Below are 21655 nucleotides of genomic sequence, written 5' to 3'. Positions count from 1 at the left end.
CTAAAAGAGAACACATTTTCGAGCTATCCTTTTATAATTGTATTTTTTATTTTTTTCCCGTCCATAAGGCCCTAGAGCTAGACCGTTATGCTCCATCTGAAGCGGTCGGTGTAGTAATGGGTCATAGTGATGCATTCATACTGGGACGGGCTTAATTGTATTATCAATCTCCTCCAGACAGTGACCGTGTTTACATGCATTCGAATAACTGGCTGAGTCGGACTGAAATCGAATTATCCGTTTCATGTAAACACCTTTGTTCGACTATGTGCGGTCCGACTACGATCCAATTAACACCCCTGGATAACTCGATCCGATCCGGTTGATAATTCGACTATCGCGGCATGTAGCGGTGAATTGGATTAGGAACTGGACTTTGCGTCTTTGCGCATGCTTGAGATCCCGCCGCCCTCCTCCCTCCCATGTCGTGACCCGGAAGTCGAAAGAGACGATAAGTTGTCACTGCCGGGAGCCTGGCCGGCAGAAAACAAACAAACAACGCTATGGAGAACACAAGAGCCACCACACATTTCTGGACCGATGAGCAGACAGAATTTATGTTTAACCTTGCTCTCTGTTCGCCATCTTTCTCGAAATGTTGATGTTGTTGTTGTTGGTTGTTGTTGGTGGTGGTGAAGAGGTCAAGCGGAAATGGCTGTATCACCACGAGTTGTAATGAAAACAGCGCCGCCTATCGTATCGGATGTGACATGCTTTCGGCCAATGATTCGAATTACTCACTGCCATGTATATTGGGATAACAGCAGATCCCCCAAAAGATAGCATAGTCCGACTAAAGCAAGATTCAAATTATACCATCATGTAAACGCACTGAGTGCTTCAGCCCCACAGCTCTGGACATGCTACGCGGTCAGACACTCGGCATTCGTATTGGGGAGTGAACAAGGAGGAATTGCAATCTTTACTTTCATCTGTTTCTCAAGTCTAAACCGGTTTGTTAGCTGATTGGATGATGTTTCATTATCAGAATGTGGGCGTGGCCATCCTACCGTTCTCATCCACTCTCTGTCCACTTTCTTTCTGTCTACTCATCTGTCCCTCATTCCCTCTCTCTCTCTCTCTCTCTTTTGATTTCGGTGTGTCCAGTGTGTTGGGGGCCACAAGTTTGTTCCAATTCCATCCTATCGTTGAAGTTAATTATGTTGAGCCTGACAAAGACGGGGGACGGCCAGAGGAGGTGGCGGCACTGGGACAACTGCCCAGGTCGACTCTTTGTTGTTCGATCCCGTTTTGTTTCCTCTCCTCCGATCACTCTCCCTCATCGCTCCTCTCTTCTCCTCTTCTGTATTCTCTCTCTGTAACACCCTCCGTCCCTTTCCTCTCTTCCTCAGCAGTAATCTTTCCGGCGGCTCCTGTGGTGGAGGAGAGTGAGGAGATAAAAGCGCGGGGAAGCTGAGGAGACCTTGGCAAGCCTACGGCAAGGAGAAGGTCAACAGGTCTGCTAGAAAGGGCCGTTATCATCTCGGTCACATGTTAGCGGAGAGCCTGCAGTAGTGTTTATTTACAGTTATTGCTCCCTCTGGGTGCACACTTTGACGCCAAGGGCTGATTGCTCTGTAATGAGTTCAAGAACACAGCGAGCCCATGCAAGAAAAGGAGAGACAAAAGGGAGGCAAGAAATCACCGGCCAATAACCAATAGGTCAGCAGGGAAGAAAAGAGCAAAAAAACGCCGGTCATCGAAAATGGAGGCGGGCCAGACATAAAGCAACAGTTTTTCTTTCCACTCCCTATGTGGCATTCAAGAGGAAACAAATCACCCTAAAGTGGACTGCAGTTTCTCAAGGAAGGTATCGCCCAGTTAATCCAGCACAGCCATAAAGTCAGCTGCAATTGTTCTAAGGCAGGTCACCACTGCACTGTGCTGAAAACACGTGATCTCTCTCTAATGTCAAGAATCCCTTTTGTAATCTGCTCAACCACTGGTGCTTTTTCTGTATTTATTTGATTGACCAGTCCAGTATTGTGTGTGCTAATCAGATTGGTCCATGGTTAACAGGCTAAAAGGTGAAGTGGCAAGAGTGAATCCAGGAGTTGAGCAAATCAGGAGAGAGGATGTCTTTAAACCCAAGGGTGGGCTTTTTTCAACAGTTAAGAGCAACGCAGAGGAAATCTCTCATTGTGGAGCAGCTTTTCAATCTAGGGAATTACATTAAGTGCTGCTACTGTCAATGCAATGCCAGATTTTCAGAAAGGGAAGGGGGAAAAAAAGGAAATGCAGGAAACGGCATGACTGAATGCCATTCAAAAGCCTTGGCAGCAGATCAAGGAATCTTTTTGCAAGCATTTTTTCCAGGCACAGCACCACAGCACCCAAACCATTGCACAATTAAGAGAAATTAATGATAGAGAGAAGTATGTATACATATATATGTACAGAAACTGAATTAGGTTGTCATAGAATGAATTAGCTGTTATATTCTAGAAAGAAAAATTATTAAGATTTGTACCTACGACTTTTTACATATACTATATATATATATATATATATATTCTAGAATATAACAGCTAATTCATTCTATGACAACCTAATTCAGTTTATTTCCATCAGATATGGGAAATTAAGAGACATCTTTTGGTAAATACATTTCGACATAATTCATCATTGATGAGGAGCTCGGGGAGCTTTTTGGGATGAAGTTTTACCATCTCAGCAGGAGGCTCCTGATGCCTGATGCCGAGATGATAACTGGGATGAATTAATTAAGGAAGAAAGGACTCCACACAGCTTTGTATCTTGACATCTCCGCATTATGTTGTGGTTCAAATCATAATGGAGTAGGATGGGATGTCCCCTCAAGAACTGAAGCACTGGGAAACAATCTCAGTAAGTAGAGTGGCGTAGTTAAAGTCACATTAATTAAACATAGTTACCTTCGCATTGAAAATGCCGGAAGGTTATGTTTTGATCGCCGTGTATTTATTTATTTATTTATTTATTTATTTATTTGTATGCGTGTTATTCGCAAAACTCAAAAAGTATTGAACCGAATCACATGAAATTTGGTGGGATGATTGTTTATTATCCGGGGACCAGTTGATTAGATTTTGGGATCGATCGGGTCAAAGGTCAAAGGTCATGAACAGGTCAAAATCTTTCGCAGAACTCAAAAAGTATTGAACCGAATCGCATGAAATTTGGTGGGATGATTGTTTATTATCCGGGGACCAGTTGATTAGATTTTGGGATCGATCGGGTCAAAGGTCAAAGGTCATGAACAGGTCAAAATCTTTCGCAGAACTCAAAAAGTATTGAACCGAATCGCATGAAATTTGGTGGGATGATTGTTTATTATCCGGGGACCAGTTGACACGATTTTGGGATCGATCGGGTCAAAGGTCAAGGTCAAAGGTCATGAACAGGTCAAAATGTTCTTGAATCGCATGAAATTTGGTGGGATGATTGGTTATTATCCGGGGACCAGTTGACAAGATTTTGGGATCGATCGGGTCAAAGGTCATGAACAGGTCAACATTTTCTTGAATCGCATGAAATTTGGTGGGATGATTGGTTATTATCCGGGGACCATTTGATTAGATTTTGGGATCAATCGGGTCAAAGGTCAAGGTCATGGAAAGGTCAAACTCTTTTTCTTACCATAGCACGATACATTTTTGTCCAATTGGCATGCAACTAATGCCAACATGTTCATAATTCTATGCCCAATCTTGTGATATGCGAAGGTATGCGCTCTACCGAGTGCCCATTCTAGTTTTGTATTGTTACGGAAAGAAACGCATGCTGTATCACAGGAGTGTTTAGAGAGGATTCATTTTGTCATTTTAAAGATTGTGATATATACATTTTTGAGGATGTGTGGCCGTATCCTATTATTTTTCCTTTAACAGAATTATAAACACGGTAAATAAAGTAATCAGTGTATTTAAACAAATAAGGCTAAACATCGGAGAACCTCTCAAAACTTCTCTCTCTACTTAAAGATGAATTTCCATCTCTCCATTGCACATTATTAACTTTGCTTCCTCCCGGGAGTCTTTGTGACTTCACGTGTCATCGGGTCCATTGGACCTGGCTGGGTCTGATGCCATGGCTCTGCTGATGCTCCGCCCACTCCTTCTCTCTACCTCCATCTGCCTGATGGATCACGGAGGTCTGGATCGTGGTCCATGCCTACTACCAACTATTCATACACTCTGTCATACTCATTACCTTCGCATTGAAAATGCCGGAAGGTTATGTTTTGATCGCCGTGTATTTATTTATTTATTTGTATGCGTGTTATTCGCAAAACTCAAAAAGTATTGAACCGAATCGCATGAAATTTGGTGGGATGATTGTTTATTATCCGGGGACCAGTTGATTAGATTTTGGGATTGATCGGGTCAAAGGTCAAGGTCAAAGGTCATGAACAGGTCAAATCTTCTTGAATCACATGGAATTTGGTGGGATGATTGGTTATTATCCGGGGACCATTTGATTAGATTTTGGAATCAATCGGGTCAAAGGTCAAGGTCATGGAAAGGTCAACATCTTTTTTTTACCATAGCACGATACATTTTTGTCCAATTGGCATGCAACTAATGCCAAAATGTTCATAATTCAATGCCCAATCTTGTGATATGCGAAGGTACGCGCTCTACCGAGTGCCCGTTCTAGTTGAATGTGTTGTAATTCTGTAATGATTCCTTCTGTACACATGACATCTATTGCATCTGTCTATCCGGAGAGGGATCCTCCTCTGTTGTTCTTCTGAAGGTTTCTTCCCTTTTTTCCCCGTGAAAGTTTTTTTTTTTTCCTGATCCGATGTTAGGTTCTGGGACAGGGATGCCGTATGTGTACAGATTGTAAAGCCTTCTGAGGCAAATTTGTAATTTGTGATAATGGGCTATACAAAATAAACTGAATTGAAAACAAATAGATACTACTTTAGTCTGTAAAAACTAGAACGCAGTCCAATAAGTTCACTATTAAGAACTGTTTGAAATGTCCACAGGAAAGAAATCCTCATAACAGCATGTGCCCCCGAGGAGTGGATGTCAATGCTGCTCACTTTTAACAGCAGACCTACAGGATCGCTGCCTGAATTCAGACCAAAATGTAATCTATCAAAATTCTGCTCCTATCAGTATTTCACCCGTGACTGTATATGCATATTCTGTACATGAATTTGTGTTATCAAACAAACCCTGGCACAGCAATGACGCTCATCTCCCTGAGAGGTTTTCGAAATAAATCAGCAGAATAAACACAGGCATCTTGAAAAGACATGAACTGGTAAAGCATCACAAATCCTCGCCATTTTTTTCCCTTTCTAAACCGTGCAGTCTTGACTGGGATGAAAAATGAGACGTCTGCTCTGATACTCTGTTTACGCCGTCAGGAATTGCTTCGAAATGAATTACTGGATGAATCACCGGAGCCTTGTGCGCGAGCGCCACATCTGCAACGCCGGAAAAAACCTGGTTGCAGTAATTTTCACTCACGGCACACTTTGTATCAAGATGCTGGAGGCAGGCCCAGAGCCAATGAGTCGTGATGCTCCAAAGTACATTGAGAACACAACATAGCCTCAAGCTGGAATTTAAAAAAACAACAACAAAGTTAAACCTGTTGGTGTCAAAGCGCATGAAGTCACACAAATGCCAATTTGTGCGTTACAAAAGCCAATTTGTGCATTACAAAAAGTTAATTCTCTGATAAAAACCCAGTGTCCGAATACGCCTCACCTCAACCTTTCCAAATCTCACAGCCACACCGTGTGTACAGTTGATAATCAAATCATTTCATTTCTCAAAAAGTCCAAAACATGCTGCTAGCATTTGGTGACATTTTGAGAAGGTGAGGCGCTGGCCGGGTCTCCGATGTAAAAGCGCATATCAGAATCATCAACAATTAACTTACAAAACACTGAGGTTGTTTGTACTACTTCCTGGCAGAGGAGGGATCTCCGACCACCGCAACGGAGCCAATGTGTTCGCTCAGTGATTAGACGGGGCCGCATGCGACAGGATTATCGCATCGTTTCACTCGCTCTGCATTCGGTGCAATCCCACTGATGCCACTGCTCACCTCCCATGGCAGAGCACTCAGTCAAGCCCCCTTGAAGCTGTGTGATAGAGGGAGATACTCGTGTGTTGTTATTGTGAATCTCAGACTGACCCCCTTCGCAGTGTTGGTTCTTCTCAAACATTCAAAATATGCTTTTTTGTTTTTTCTTTTTTTTTCTTTTTTCTTTTTTTTTTTCTTTTCTTTCTTTTTTCTTTTTCTTTTCTTTTCTTTTTTTGTTCAGCACTTCTTTGTAATGTTTTTTTCGTTTTACTCGCTGTGCATTTTGTTTTCTTGCAGGCCGTAGCTTCTGCCTGAGGTCAAAACAATCGCGGGCTCGTCGTCAGCTGATCGCTCTGCCGCGTGCTGAGCTTGAGTCACTCGAGCGCAACATCTGAGAGCGCGCTCCTGCCCCTCGTTGCCGATGCTACGTTCGGGGGGCTGTCAAGAAGCGCTAGGCCTACGGACGCTGTGCATAAACGAGGCCGTCGATCAACTCGACCGTGAAGATTTTTGAGGCGCTTGAGGGAGGCGTCCGAGATGCTTCGGTGGATCGTCTCTTGTGTTCTCACTGATCTTCGGCAGCAGGACCTGTCACTGAGACAGGACTATTTGCATCCCGCCAGGCTGCGGACTGGAAGGGCTGACAGAGGGGCGGTGAGCGGTAAGAAGAGACTACGAAGCGTGAAAGAAATGAACGAGCGGCTGTTTATGTGTGGACCATGTTGTGAGCGCGGAGTATCCCGCGGCCGAACATTGAACTTGTGGCGATTCCGTAGCATTTGCATTGAACTCGCTGCCGCTGTTGCGCATTTGTGTCTTGTGGAACCGGTGAATGCGCTTGTAGCGCTGCCTCTGCGCTTCCAGGCTGCTCTGCTGAGGAATCTGTGACACCAGCCGCCACTAGCATCAGCTGATGAATATCACACTATCACTGCACACACCACAAGCACTGAAGCCTTCCCAACAGACATTCACAACAAGATGCAATAATACTAAGGAACTCTGGACTTGCTGTACTCTAATACTAAGGGCCACTACTCTTCCCCTGCCAGGCCCCTGATCATGAGGTCTGTCAGGCTGGCCACCAGGCTTGTGACTCTGGTCGCCCCTGCTAGGACTCCTGGCAGGTGAGGAGGTGACTGTGAGACGCGGGAGGGCTGGTCTCTGGACTGAGAAGGTGCTCGGACTGGGAATGGACTGGGAGGGGACGATTGGGGGGAGACATCGAGGGACATGACTGGCGCAATGAACACACATCATGACAACACCATCCCACCATCACGGACACATCCACGCTGCATCACACACTGCCTGAAGGATTCTCCAGGGAACCTCACCACCCAGGACCAGCGAGCTGCTTAGGTCTGAAGGCTGAGGTGAGGGGAGACCAGGATGTCAGCCTGGAGAGCAAGCGCAGCCTGAAGGTGTGAAGCAGGAAAGGAGGTGTGGGAGAGGAGGAGGCACCTGAAGCAGAAGGAGGAGTGGACAGAGAGGTGGGAGACAGGTGGAAAGAAGTGCTGCAGGCAAGGAGAGAGGGGAGGAGGCTGAGAGGGATTTCCCTCAGGGTTCAGTTCACTGCTTCTTTTCCTTCTCAGCCTCAGTCACACCTCACCACACACCTCCTCCTCCTCCCCCTCTGTCCCCCCATCCCCTCCTCCCCCCCCCTGAGCCACATGGCCAAAGCCCCAGGCCCCCTCCCCTCTCCCTCTGACCCAATGAGGTGAGACAGACAGAGACAGCACACCACACAGCGAGAAGACAGGTCTGAGCACCTCTGCCCCTCAGTCCCCCAAGTCCCTGACCCACCTGTGCCACCCAGTCTGTCGCCTTCAGCCTCTCTCTGCCTCTGGCTGGAGGCTGTGGAAGAAGACGGAGGCTGTGTGCCTGATCCCTGTCCCAAGTCTGTCCCAAGAAGTCCACACCACCTGGCCTCTGACTACCACACCTGCCTCCCCCTCCCATGTGAGGGTGGGCTGCTGGCTGCCTGCAGGCCACATGCACCTCTCGCCGCAGGTGTGGCTGACCTCTCCAGCCTCTAGTGGGAGTACCAGTGGGAGCCGCGGCGCCCATCATGCTCCATCTCGCACGAGGCCAGTCGCAACCTGACTGAAACGTGGTTCTGTGAGTCGTGCTTTTTCTTCCTCCAGTGCATAACACCCCACAGCTGCAAAGCTCTGAGTGGAAGTGTGGACGCCAGCGCATGTCCCACCCCGCTCTGATCACTGACCACCACTCACTAGCAGGACCACAGTTTCCATGGGGTGGGTGTGTGCTGTCTGGAACGGTGGTGTTCTGATCCCTGTCCCTTCCCCTGTTCTCTGTTCCCCTTCCTCTTGTACACCACCAGTGACTCTCCAGTGTACAGGAGTCATCTGCCATCTGCAGTGTATCTGATGATTCCTGAGGGGGTGGAGGAGGTGGAGGATGGAGGGAGGAGGAGGGGAGGCAGTGTGGGTTGTGAGAACCACCGTGGGCTGAACCAAGGCCCCATGGAGCTGGTGGTGGACCAGAGATGGAGGTGTGAGCCAGGAGGACCTCCAGGTGAGCGACACCTGAGTGACACTGGTGGGTGTGGTGATGGTGGAGGTGGAGGATAGTGGTACCTGCCAACATCAGAAGATCGAACATCAGCGCTGTAACAGGAAGCAACACGAAGAGCTGTGTACAAGAGGGGATGAGTTTTCAAGTTCCTTGAAGCAAGAGCCAGTGCATTGTGCTTGTGTTTCAGAGTGTGGTTGTGGATGCTGTGCATTGTGGTTGCCATTGTTGGGAGCCGGCCGCTGCTCGGGAGCAGCTTAACAAACTGGGCTTAATGGCTCCATCTGCTGAGCCAGGAAGGCACTGCCAGCTGGGTGGAGAGGAGGTGGTGGGAAGGAACTGTGTGGAAAAATTGACAAACTTGGACCACTCTCCCACACCACCTCCACCACCACCTCTGGACAGGTTCTCCAGACTCTCTCCTCACCTCACGCCCGCTGCCACAGGAGGAGATAGAGAGAACCTGCCTGGCGGCGCTGAGGCTACCTCAGTTCTCCTCTTGCCAGATCACTAACCCTTCTTATTCTTATTTTTTTTTTTTTATTTTATTTTTGTGTGTGTTGTTGCTGCGACACACAAATTTCCTGGGATTAATAAAGTATATATCTATCTATCTATCTATCTATTCAAATTAAGATAAACAATGGTAATCTAGAAGCAGCAGAAATAAACAGAAGTTAAAATGACAAACTTGTGAGCCACTTAATTGCCTTGTTGCTAGTTGTTCCAAATATTGCAAAATACTCCTATAAAGGCTTTAATTCTGGATGAGGTATTGACGCGTATGCAAATCTCCGATATCACTTATTACCTTCGCATTGAAAATGCGGAAGGTTATGTTTTGATCGCCGCGTATTTATTTGTATGCGTGTTATTCGCCTAACTCAAAAACTATTGAACCGAATTGCATGAAATTTGGTGGGATGATTAGTTATTATCCGGGGACCATTTGATTAGATTTTGGGATCAATCGCGTCAAAGGTTAAGGTCATGGTCATGGAAAGGTCAACATCTTCTTTTTACCATAGCACGGTCAATTGTTATCCAATTGGCATGCAACTAATGTCAAAATGTTCATAATTCAATGCCCAATCTTGTGATATGCGAAGGTATGCGCTCTACCGAGTGCCCATTCTAGTTCTTATAATGTATCGCCTCATTTATGCTACACAGGAATAACAGCATATGTCACTTGCTACCTGATGTGTAAGCCCCGTCTGCTGATGGGTATTGCACATATGCAACTGGAAATTGGGATGAGAAAGAAGCAAGATGCCGCCGCCCCCCCCCCCCCCCCCCGCTCCTTCCATCGTACGCTTCGGAAGTAAAGCAGGTTGCATCCGAAACCCTCTGAGAGGAGTAGCTAACGAGTGAGCTGTCTCGCTTCTTGCTCATCTCCGTTGAGAGCCGGTAGGTGGCATCAATCAGGTCGGCGGCCGCTCGCTGAAAGTCAAAACGTCAGCAATCAGTGTCGTAGTCGAGGCCGGCGACACGCAAAGAGAGTCGTGACGAAGACCAGAGTGTATCGAGAAGGAGACGAGCAGAGAGAGTTACACACCGCATGCATGCTTAGGATCAAATGTGGATCTACTGAGGCACTCCTGAAGTGGATCGGAAGGGTCCACATGCCCATAAAAACACCCACAGAATACAAATGTAAGATTCCACTTTATTCACCTCTTTTTCTGCTATACTCTACCGGTCAAAAGTTGGAGAACACTTCCCCCATTTTTCCAGTTTTCATTGAAATGTAAGCAGTTCAAGTCCAGTGAAAAACCTGAAGTGGCACAAAGGTAAGTGGCAAACTGCCAGAGGTTAACAAATAAAGTTTAGGTCAACGAAAACGGAAAAAATTATGTACATTTCAGAGTTATAGAAGAAGGCTTTTTTCAGGGAACAAGTAATAGTTTAACAACTTGCAGCTGGAAGAAGTTTCGAAACAATATTTTATATCCGTTGTAGGAAGAATGCCTCCAGTGTGTTCGGCTGTTATATCTGCAAAAGGTGGCTGTACTTTGAGGAGTCAAAAATGTATGATTTATGAGGATTTATTTTTTATCTCCATGATTTATTTCTTTATCTCCAATTCTTTATTTGTTGTATGCATTAATTTCAGAGTACATTGAGAAATTAAACTGTGTACATTTCAATAAAAACTGGAGAAATGTAGGTGTTCCGAAACTTTTGACCGGCAGTGTATATATTGTACATGTGCGTATGTATAGAAGTGTACTATATTGATAAAATAATAAAAAAGAGATTGCGGAGGAGAATTTTACCTACGGGAAAGTTCATTTGTTTTCTATCAGCAAACACAGTAAGGATGTAATCAAATTAATCCACCCGGCGGTCTAAGATCGAGAACTTAAAAAAGTCCAAACTCCAAACCGGTCCAAACTAAATATACAGTTTAATAAGAATATACACTTTTATTAATCCCCAAGGGGAAATTAGTTCTCTGCATTTAACCCATCCTTAGTTATTCAGGAGCAGTGGGCTCGAAGCCAAGGGAAGCAATCAGGGTGCTGCTGCCTGCTCAGGACACACTTACTTGCAACTAATGGGAGCGGATCGAACGAACAACCAACCTTGCGGTTGCAGGTCGGCCCTCTTACCCCACTGAGCTAAAGCCGCCCCTTTATAGACACTGCATGCAAGTTGTTGTGCTTAGCAACGCCCCTGCCGGGAATCTTCCCTCAGGGTCAAACCAATATAACACATCCCAACTCGCATGGCACGGCACGGCCCAAGAAAGGACATAAAAACCGACAAAATATGCCCGAAGAAAGCCCGAGATAAGACATGGCCATCATAAAAAACACAATAATAATAAAGAATAATCTCTTATGGATACAAATGGCCAATAAATAGCATAGATCAAAAGCAACGGTCTTGCCAACAGTCCCTGGGCAACTCAAATTTATCTCCATAGTCTACGAGAAAGAGAGGAGCGAAAACTGCTAAAAGGGAAACCGGAGAGGCCATTTAGTGATTTGAGCAGTGAAGCTTCTCGGCTGCCAAGGACATGTAAGAGAGACGGAGAGACTGGGAGTGCCTTTCAATACATCAGATGTCAGGAGTGCTCCCTCCCACTCAGACGGATGGATCTTGTTTGGGAAAGCCCATAAGAGCAATCTAAGGCTGGTGAGCGATACGCAACAAACAAAAATCCAGTCCATGTAGAACACGGGAAGCCACGAGAGTGCACAATCCACCATACTGACACATGTGAGAGGGAAGAATATCCAAATGGTGATGATGTGGAATAAAGAAATGGTTTTATTTGGGCTTTATTTCCCTCTTCCCCGCCTCTACTTTCCCTGTGGGTCGTTCCGAGAGGGAGGCGAGGCCGAGAGCTGTGGACGGCGGCCTCTCCAAAGCCGCTCGCTCCGAGCATCCAGCTTGATTGTAAAAACGTTTCCCTCTTCTTTAATCAATGGAAACTCAACTATCCTGATTCATGGGGCACTCTGGAGTATATAAATATCTTCTGACAAGCTTGACTGCGTTCTCTCCCAACCAGCCCCCCCACCCCATCCTCCCAGTATTCATACTATTCTTTTTCTCTTTACTTCCTTGATTCCTTTCCTTTTCCCATCTCTCTCTCTCTCTCTCTCTCTCTCTCTATGTCTCTCACTCTCCGTCTCTGCTCTGTAAATGTTACTTCAGCCACAACTCTAATCAGTCATTCTTTAGAGGGACCATTTCTCGGAGAAGATGAGGTCGGACAGATTAAACACACTGTTTAGCGTTGGAAGAAAGGAACGGGAAAGTTAAAAGGGGGCAACGGAAAAAAAAGCATAAAGAGAAAAACAAAAACTTTCATCATCAGTGAACAGCGGAAATATTTTCTCATTTATCCTCGTCGCTTATCTCCTGGCAGACGCTTGTTTTCTCCCTTTTCTTTCTTTAGCGCGACGATAAAGGAAACATTTCTTCATCAATTATCATTACTGAGGGGTGATTTAAAATCTGCGCGTCCATGAAGTGCTCGAGCGATTCCATAAGGTCTTTAATGTCAGAGGTGGAAACCCTCGTTTGGCATAAAGCAGAGACACATTGACCTACTTTTGATATTTCTCTGACGATAGTGCGTCAGGTATCGTGTTGCTTGATTAGCCACCAAACTAACAACACAGAATAGTCTGGACACATTGTATTTTCAATTATGGAGATGATATTGAGCGAATAAGATATGGCAATAGAGTAGACGAATACATCTTCCACTATTTAGATTACTTAAGACATCTGAAGAAGTGTGAGAGAAGACTCCCTTGTTCTTTCGGCAGCTGTTCGATAAAACATTCAAAAAATGAGAATTTATTAATGTTGTCATTCTGTACAATCTAATATTTTCATGCTCATTGAATGTTTAAATTCTCAAAACGCCTCGACTATTTGGATGCTCGCCGACAGAAAACCCGGCGTGTGCACATCTGTCCTCCAGCCTGCCATAGAAGTTGGATTGTATTGAGGGGATTGATTGTGAAGCCAGATGAGTCTATGGGTTGTGCTCATCAATGGACCCCATTAAACACCCCCCCCCCCCCCCCCACAGGGAATTTCTTTGACTATGTAAGTCATTGTCAGCAGATAGCAGTCGGACTAATCAATGAGTGCTTAATTACATCTGGTGGAGTCCAGAGGTGCAGTACAGCTATAAGCCGCCACTGCCAGTGTCATCTTTCCGGAGGGACGGATGGTACTTTCGTCGGCGACATTGTGAGGATCCACCCGCGAAAGAATTTTGGGACTTAGCTGAAAATGTTCGAGTGTGTGACGAAACAAATGTGACAAGACAAGATAAGAATGTCATTTGGATTTGACTCTAAAAAAACAATTAGGCTTCTCTTATCAGTTGAATCTCTGTCTCTTGACACAAGACACAGCAACGGGCCCAGGCTGAATGTGTACAGATTAACAAAGTCGGCAATTCTCTCGCTCGAGATTTTTGCATTGTCCTAAGTAGCATAAAAAAAGATGATCTCAACGAGTAAAGACATATTTGCATATGTTAATGATCATTTGCATATTGCGCTTTACGCAGTCAAGTAAAGCAATGAGAAAGGCTTGCAATTAAATAAGAAAACAGTCAACAATCATCATCATCATACTGTATGTTATTGTGAAGTAGAAGTTAAAAAAGGCTATTAATGGTTCAGAATAACTGTGTGTCAGGAGACCTGTTGCCGGAGACACCTCCCGTATGTAAATCTGTGGGCCATCACTGGTTCAGATCAGCATAAGAATGACAACAAAGTGAATTAAGCCTCATCTAAATGTAAATTAGGTTGTATAACTTTGGCAAACAGCTTACATAACCAGTGTCTATTGTAACACACCAAATAGATTGTATTCTGTGCTATACTAGCACAACAAAATAAAATCTGTGCTTCATGTACATGGGATGCAGGTAGCTGTCGAGCAAAGGAATAAGAAGAGAAAAAAAGGAAGGAGGGGTTGGAGACTCAAAACCTGACTGAGTTATAGGTCTGAATGAATTTCAAATGAAATCGTCCCCTTGAAATGCGCTATTCAATCTGGTTTGAGAGAGTAAAATAGACACAGACTGTCACGAAAGGCCATTTCAATAGCTCTTAGAAATATACATGGCCATCCGACATGCAATACATGAGGCGGCATCGTACACACTCGCCTCCAATTTCCTTCCTGTTATCAGGATCAAAGATATCAGACTGAATGTGTGAAAAGCAGCTCATTTTATAACCCTCACTGATACTTCAGGTATGCACAAAATCATATCAAGTTTGAATGTGGGCACTTAATCTACTGTAAAAACTAAATGGCACACTCCTGGCTGGATGAGCCAAGAAATCGAATGTTGTTTAAAAAGTTTAGAAATTGCATGAACAAGTAGATCTTCTCATACAAACACTTCCACAGATTAAAAACAGATGCATTATATCAACATCTGGACCATAACATTTAAGCTTTAAAGCTTAAATGCAAAAATAGTTTTAAAAACCTTAACAGAAGAGCAAGGGATACAAACGCTTCCCGTTTCAACGACATCAATCAAAGTCAAGTTTGTTGGAGTTATTACAATGTAACTCAGCGACTGTGTTGAAGGGAAATCAGTCACGAATCAAAACACAGATACCATCTTTCTGTGCTACAATTCCTGTTAATATTAAGCCAACATTCCAACTGTAATTTAGGCCAAAGGGTTTGACGAGCTTCACCTTTGCACACTCTGCCCGTGCACTTATTCCATGTCAACACAGTCTTCCACGAGCTGCTTGTTTACGGCTGTGAGAACTAACAATAGCCATGTTTGTTGCTTAGGTTGATTGTGATCATTTGGGGGAGGGGCTTTGAGGAGAAGACCAATAGGACGGGCTCAGTGTTCGTGACTTTCTTTCCGTCAACGCTCGGCTAGGTTTTGAGGATGGAGAACAAATAAAATCGATCTTACTCTTACTGGTGTCCTTAATGTTACATACCCTAGCTGTTAAGGATAACGATGTCATTTATACTATTGTAAAATGATGACATTGATAGAATTTGTGAATGGAGTGAATTCGGTAGCTTGTGCAAATTAAGTTGTACCTTTTAACTGCTTGGTAGACGTTATCCAGGCATACACAATAAGTACACTGTGAAAGAACTATCATAAACTAATATCAAGGCTTACTTTCAAGCAAGGTGGGCGGAATCCGTAATCCTTAACTGGAACCGCAATAGGGCATTAATTCGACATGAGCTGGCAAACATCAATTCATCCCCCATTGTAACTTTAGTAATGCATTTACTGGAAAGAGATTAATATCAATTCCATAAATCATTCAGGAGATACATCCGGAGCCAGAGACACTGGTATGTTAGCTGATCTCAGTGTGGAAGCTCAGCGGCCATTAATCAATGTCTGAGCTCCTCTGGCCATGTCATCTGGGGAAAAAGGCACATTTATAAAAAGGGCAATCACCACACTGATATCTCAGCACAATCCTCCTAATGTTACATTTATTTAGATCTCTACGCAGCAGTGCTATATATGCATTCATCTTCATGCGCCCTCTTGTCTCCTGTGTACACAACTGTGGATTAGGTTCACTGTTTCCTTATTTACCCCTTCATGTACAGGGGAGTGGTTACACTGAACCTATTCGTATTCTCTTCCTCCACCAAGGCCGGATATCAGAAATTAAACAAGGTGAAGTTACAGCTCATGTCTTTCTGCCTGTGAATAAAGGAAATCTGTGTGCCATCTCAACCTAAACTCCAAACACAGATTCTTACCAAGAGAGACCAGCTGATTCCTTTCCATTTACTTGGCCTACTTGTGTGCTTGACTGTGTGCCTATGCGTGGGTCGAACTAACTGTTGTAGGAGTCCAATTATGGAATAATGTTGAAATGGATGTAAGAATGGTGAACTCCTTTTTGGTTTTTCAAGGGAATTATTTATAAAACAATTCTTGAGAGTTATAAATGTAATTAAAAACGTATTAATATGGAAGATGTATGTGGTAGTATATATAAATATATTGTTTTTTATTTTGTTTATTGTTGTTTTGTTGTTGTTTTATTTTCTTCTTTATTTTATTTTAATTTTCTAATTTATTTTGATTTCAATTTAGGATAGGAATTTATAAGCATTTTTTGCTTCTACCTATACCTTTTCAGTCTTTCTCTTTTGTATATTATATAGGATAATATTGTATTGTATTTGATTTGATTGACTGAATAAAATACAAACAAACAAAACTGACCTGGTCAGTGGTTAATAACTTCTTTATTATCTTTGTTGTGCCATTCAGCTGTCAGACAAAGTGGCAAACAAAGACCATGAACAAATAGCACTTAAGCACATTAACTTAATCGTACTGTATGCCTAGTTCCAACAAAAGAGACACGGTGACATGTCAATCACACTTACAAGGATACTGAACATATTTCTTATTTGTCATACAGGAGGAATAGAAGTAGAAGGTGACTGCAAGAAAATAGCTCAAAAAGTCCCTGCGCTGAGTTCTAGTTATGTATAATAAAGATTTTAAGAGCCGAGCACTTCTCTATAAATCTTTATTTGAATCTCCTGATTATACTGTTGCCAAGATATGTCAGAGTGTTGATAGAGCTCTCAGATACACAGACTCAGTCAGTAGCTAAATACAAAATGATCTCAGGCAATTATATAGGTTGAAGATGCCTTCTGCTTTTGTACCCGTCTCCTGGAATAGATTTCTTATTTATGTATTCAATTATGTTTGCAGGGACAATGCACACCAATCAACAGTTGGACTGTTAGCGAGCCAGAGAGGGTAATTCCCATCTGCTGTCCCCGGCCAGATGTTTTTAAGGCAGCCTAAAATAACAAAATCTCAAAATGAAATGGAAATCAAATTCATTGACAAACGGACCACAACGTATAAGACTAAAACTAATACACAGCAATAAGAAAGGGTACAACAATAGACCAGAGCAGACATAACGGGCTGCAGCATGCGTCAGGCAGAACAAGCCCAGCTACAGTACAACATCCACATAAAAAACAAATCCACATATAGGGGAAACAAGCATGCAGGACAGACAGCACATCAATGATTGCACACCTGGTTGACAGCAAGCCATTCATTAAGGTTATGCTTGAACGTTTGGTTATTGACTTCTTTAAACCTGCTTCAAAGTCTTTCTTTTCATGTAAAGCACTTTGATTTTAATTTGTTTCTATTAAAAGGTAATACAAACTGTAAATGTATAAATTATTAGGAGCAGTGTAGCAGTATTTAGCAGTATAAGAAATGGTAATAGTATTAGTTGGGGCTCATTTTATGACTAAAAAACAGTTAAAAGTTATCGAGGAAATGTTTGCCAGTATTTTTAGTTTTCAGGTTTTCAAACATCGGAACGTTTATACGTTTAAGGATTTGTTAATGTGTTTAATTTTCAATTTATTTTGTGAGTGACGTAGTAAAGCCTTAACCAGCATACTGTATGTGTGTGCGTGTGTGTGTATGTGTATGTGTGTGTGCGTGTGCGTGTGTGTGTGTATGTGTGTGTTCGAGGGAGATTCCCATACAAAATCTTGCATTGATGCTTATTTGCAGCCTCCTCATCCAGTCGTACACAATAGCAAAGTAGGATGTCACCACCATGAAAAGTACAATAACAATAAAATAACATTTACTGCATTAACACTTACCTTACTACCTCCTACCTTATTATTTTATTGTCATACCTTTTGCAAGTTTACTACTTACCACTCTCAAAGCAAGCATCAAAAAGCAGATGTCCTTTTCGCGGCGCTCCGGAGTAACCTGGTGGGCTCACCATCAGCTTGTTCACATTTCCCACCAAGGCCTCCTCTCCTCCAGTTTCACTACCTGAAAAACAAATAGAGTGTAAGGTTAGGATGAGTCTCACCTCCGCATATGTGTTCAGTATAAATTTAACACATAAACGTTATCCAACTTAATTTTAAAGGATGCAAGCGCTAGAAATAAATGAATCTCTCATACAGAATAAAACAGTCCTAGATTGTTGACCTCAAAGTAAAATCATATATTGCACTAAACCACTAAACCGAAATCATGAGTATAAATAAAAAGATCTAAAAGATAAATGTCGCCCCATATAAATAGCCTAGTGATGTACTGTATACGTGACATCTTACTAAGAGTGAGTTTTGTTGACTGCAAAGAAAACGTGGATCTCAGTTGCAAAATGGAGTAACAAAGAAATAAAGCATACAAAGGTTGAAATAAATCTTTATGAATGTGTTTGTAGCACAAATGGACAATATATGCCTACATGCTTTGATTGAGCTTTTGTATAATAAAAAGGGAAACAAATTAATTGTATTTTGTAATAGTTGTTATTTACATTCACAAAATGTAATAAAAATTAATGTATAATTAAATATTAATTTGGAAAAAAAATCTTATTTAATTTTACTTTGTTTTACACTCAATACAATTCCGTGGTACTGCATGAGAAGCAATACAACTTATTTTAATAGCAACTTTACATGCAATTTAATCATTTTTATCTGTGTGAAAATGCATATTTAAGACCCAATTCATTTAGATTTGAATTGAAAGCATAACCACTGTTGTTTGGTCTTAATTGAGTAATTGATGGGGGAAAACGCCATTGGGTTATCCTAAAGCCATCCGTATTGGAATTGTAAAATGTGTTCTCTGTGTAGCCTACAAGCATGTGGAACGATACAGATGCAAAGACTTCTTCTGCAGCAACAGAAATGACCACACAATTAAATTGTGTCTGGTTCAATATCGGTAGGCCCTATTGTGTTTATAATCAACACAGTGCTCCTTACACATTTCTAGCCATGTGTTCACGGAGTATATCTTTAATGTAAGAGGACGAACAACAAATAAGCCTAACTATAGAAATACCGACAGCTAGCTCATTAGCTCCCCAGCAGTTGAGTGGAACACCAAGCTAAGCAGCACACACTTACAGCCACTACACCTGCACTAAACTGCTTTACGTCAACAGACGTTTATTGAAGTATTCCCGGGAGCTGACGTACATTGCCAACACATGCCTTGCCATGTCGGGCCATGTCAGAGCCCTCGTAACGAACTGGTGCCATGACTCTTGTTTACATCCTTGTCCCTGCTAGCTAGAGCGTTAGCACGCTTTACGTCAGTGCGTCAATACTAAGACACGCAGCGAGCCCGAAGCATGCAGGTGCTAAATGTCGGACAACGGGGCATCACCCTGCGTCCTTCCCGCTCGGAAAGCGACGAAGAAGAAGCCATGCGTGGCTCGTGTTTACACACCAGTCTCGACGTCTCTAACAGGGCTTTCCTCCATCTTCCTCTCCGTGCTGTTACTGAGCAGCCGACGCTCCATGTGTGTTGCCACGGTAACGGAGCAGGAGGACGAGGCAGAGGCAGCGGCGCTGTTATCGTCCATCACCACGACACCTCGATGTGCAGGTCACAGAGGTAAGCGGAGCCGAGACCACGTGTTGAATTATATGCAATAGCAACAACAAATTATATTTGATTCGCTGTTGATTACTTTTTTCCACTTGGATCTTAAATGCACAAATGATTAATCAGACCTAAAGCAAAACAAAAGTGGCAAACATTAAGATCAGTGTTTTTTTCTGGAATGATGATTACGTGTCTTAAACTATGAGTGTGGCCAGATGATTCTTAAAGACATCATTTTGATTTAGTCTCTCTCTGAAAACCTCAAGTACTAACATTTACAGAATGTACGGAATTAACAGTTCCAATACTATTGCTATTATGTCTCGGGAAGATCTTCACGTGTCAGCGTGAAATATACAACCTTCACATTTGGCAGGCAACACTAAACTAGTAATGACTTCTATTGCACAGAATCTGAACTGTAATCAGTCAATTGTATACACCCCACTTTTATCGCAACTATACCTGCATTTTTAATGGTATTTTTCAGAGAAGAAAGCCAATCATGGCAGAGAGACTCTGAATCATCCTGCCGATTGATTAAAGCTGGAGGTTTTCTAGACAATTGGAGCATAGATGTCATCAAGGCCAATCAAGCCTGGCCCTATTTATTTCCCATTACAAAGGCTGCACCTGATTAAGTACATCAAATGAGCAGTCGCACAGCTCCTGGAGCAAGAGGCTGACAGGCTGCTGCTAATTTTCAGGTTATAAGCTGTGTGTAACGGGACTAAATTAAAAAGACCAGGGAGAGGGCAATGATTTTTCTCTCTGTGTGTGATCTGTGTTTGATGGCAAGCATCAACAGGCCGCTGAGATGGGTCAGACTGATTATTTTTCAGATGACAGGAAGATAATACAGAGCTGCTGTGGAATATTTTGCTAAAATTGAAAATGTAATAGCTGTCCTCCATGCTATGTCATTCCTTGAACACTATGCCAATTAAAGAGCTCTATGGTGGCACAATCATTCATTTTCAAAAGGGAGATTGAAATTGAATTATGGAGCATGAGAAGAATGAATTAGATACGCTACATGTTTCCCTTCTTTCTCAAATATGATCAAATAGAGAGACTGCATATAGTTGAATTGACCACAAAATAGCCTGGCCCTTTCTGCCAGAAGGTTGCTTGTGAAACACAGCATTTGCATAATAATATTAATTTCATCAGCATCACGGTTATTATTGAAAATACATAACATAACATGACATGATCTGTCAGATATGGCTATTTTTAAATGTCTCTTGTCGTAGGCTGTGACATTGTTATTTTGAAGGGAAACTGAAATTAAGGTATGGTAGGTAAGGATTATTTAAATCTACTTATTACAAACAATTAGATGTCATGTATGGGAGTTTATTGCAGCAAAGACTTTGTTGTGATGGTTTTTCTTTTCCTTTAAAGCTCCTTATTCTATTTTGGGCTGTCCTCCTTTAAGACATATTTGAAGGAGAAAAAAATAGCAACACTTTCTACAATAACCCCTCCTGCCAAAGTAACACTCTGCATGCATACAATATGTGGTTTCTTTTGTCATGATTTCTGCAAAGTGCAACAATGATTTAATGAACACATCCATCTCTTGAAAACAAGAGAACATGAAAGAGAAGTGCAGTCCACACCGTGGTCTCTCAGATTTTAATTATCTCTCAGGAGAGTGTATTTCTATATGCTTATCAAAACATGTTTGACTGTTTATGATTTCTGAACATACGAATGTGCTTCACATGTAGACATCCCTCTCATGATTTAATACTTTAAGAAACTGTGGCTATTTTAAGCGTGGGTGGCGAGCAACTGGAGGACACATCTCACAATCCAGGCGGGAACCCCTCGGGGAAACAGGAGCTTTGGCACAGCAAAGGTATTTTTACGCTTTGCTTTTCATTCTTTCAGAAATATACTTTTTCTTCTAAACTGTGAAATGATCAAATAAGTCAGTGCTTGTAGCTCAGTACCACAACTGAAGGAAAGAAAAGAAATCTTGTTTATGTTTCCAGCCTGAAGCTCTCTCTCTCTCTCTCTCTGTGTGTTTGTGTGTGTGGGTCAAATCTATGTTTGTGTATTTGTATTCCAGCAAGTACAGGGAAACCCTTTTACTGTGGCCAGCTATAGGACTTCCACACAAAGTCCATCTTCAATGAGGGAGGAAGT

The 21655-nt window shown here is 42.7% G+C and overlaps 1 protein-coding gene across 2 annotated transcripts in view; it reads right to left on the bottom strand.

Moving 5' to 3' along the window:
* agbl4 (AGBL carboxypeptidase 4) overlaps window positions 1-19416 on the bottom strand; it is a 267416-nt gene extending 248000 nt beyond the window's left edge. Inside the window, exons 1-2 of one of the 2 annotated variants that reach the window (XM_056414156.1) lie at window positions 19340-19416; window positions 17792-17914 (exon numbers count right to left, since the gene is read on the bottom strand). In XM_056414156.1, coding sequence (XP_056270131.1) covers window positions 17792-17914; window positions 19340-19412 — 196 coding nt within the window. In that variant the 5' untranslated portion in view covers window positions 19413-19416. Of the gene's footprint in view, window positions 1-17791; window positions 17915-19339 lie in introns of those variants that run through there. The other variant, XM_056414157.1, reaches the window with a different exon arrangement.
* Between the last annotated feature and the right edge of the window lie 2239 nt (window positions 19417-21655).

The sequence above is a fragment of the Pseudoliparis swirei genome, chromosome 5 (genome assembly GCF_029220125.1).
Source record: "Pseudoliparis swirei isolate HS2019 ecotype Mariana Trench chromosome 5, NWPU_hadal_v1, whole genome shotgun sequence".
Taxonomy (NCBI): Eukaryota; Metazoa; Chordata; class Actinopteri; order Perciformes; family Liparidae; genus Pseudoliparis; species Pseudoliparis swirei.
The sequence above is the reverse complement of the archived record's forward strand: the minus strand, read 5'-3'. Positions and strand labels throughout refer to the sequence as shown.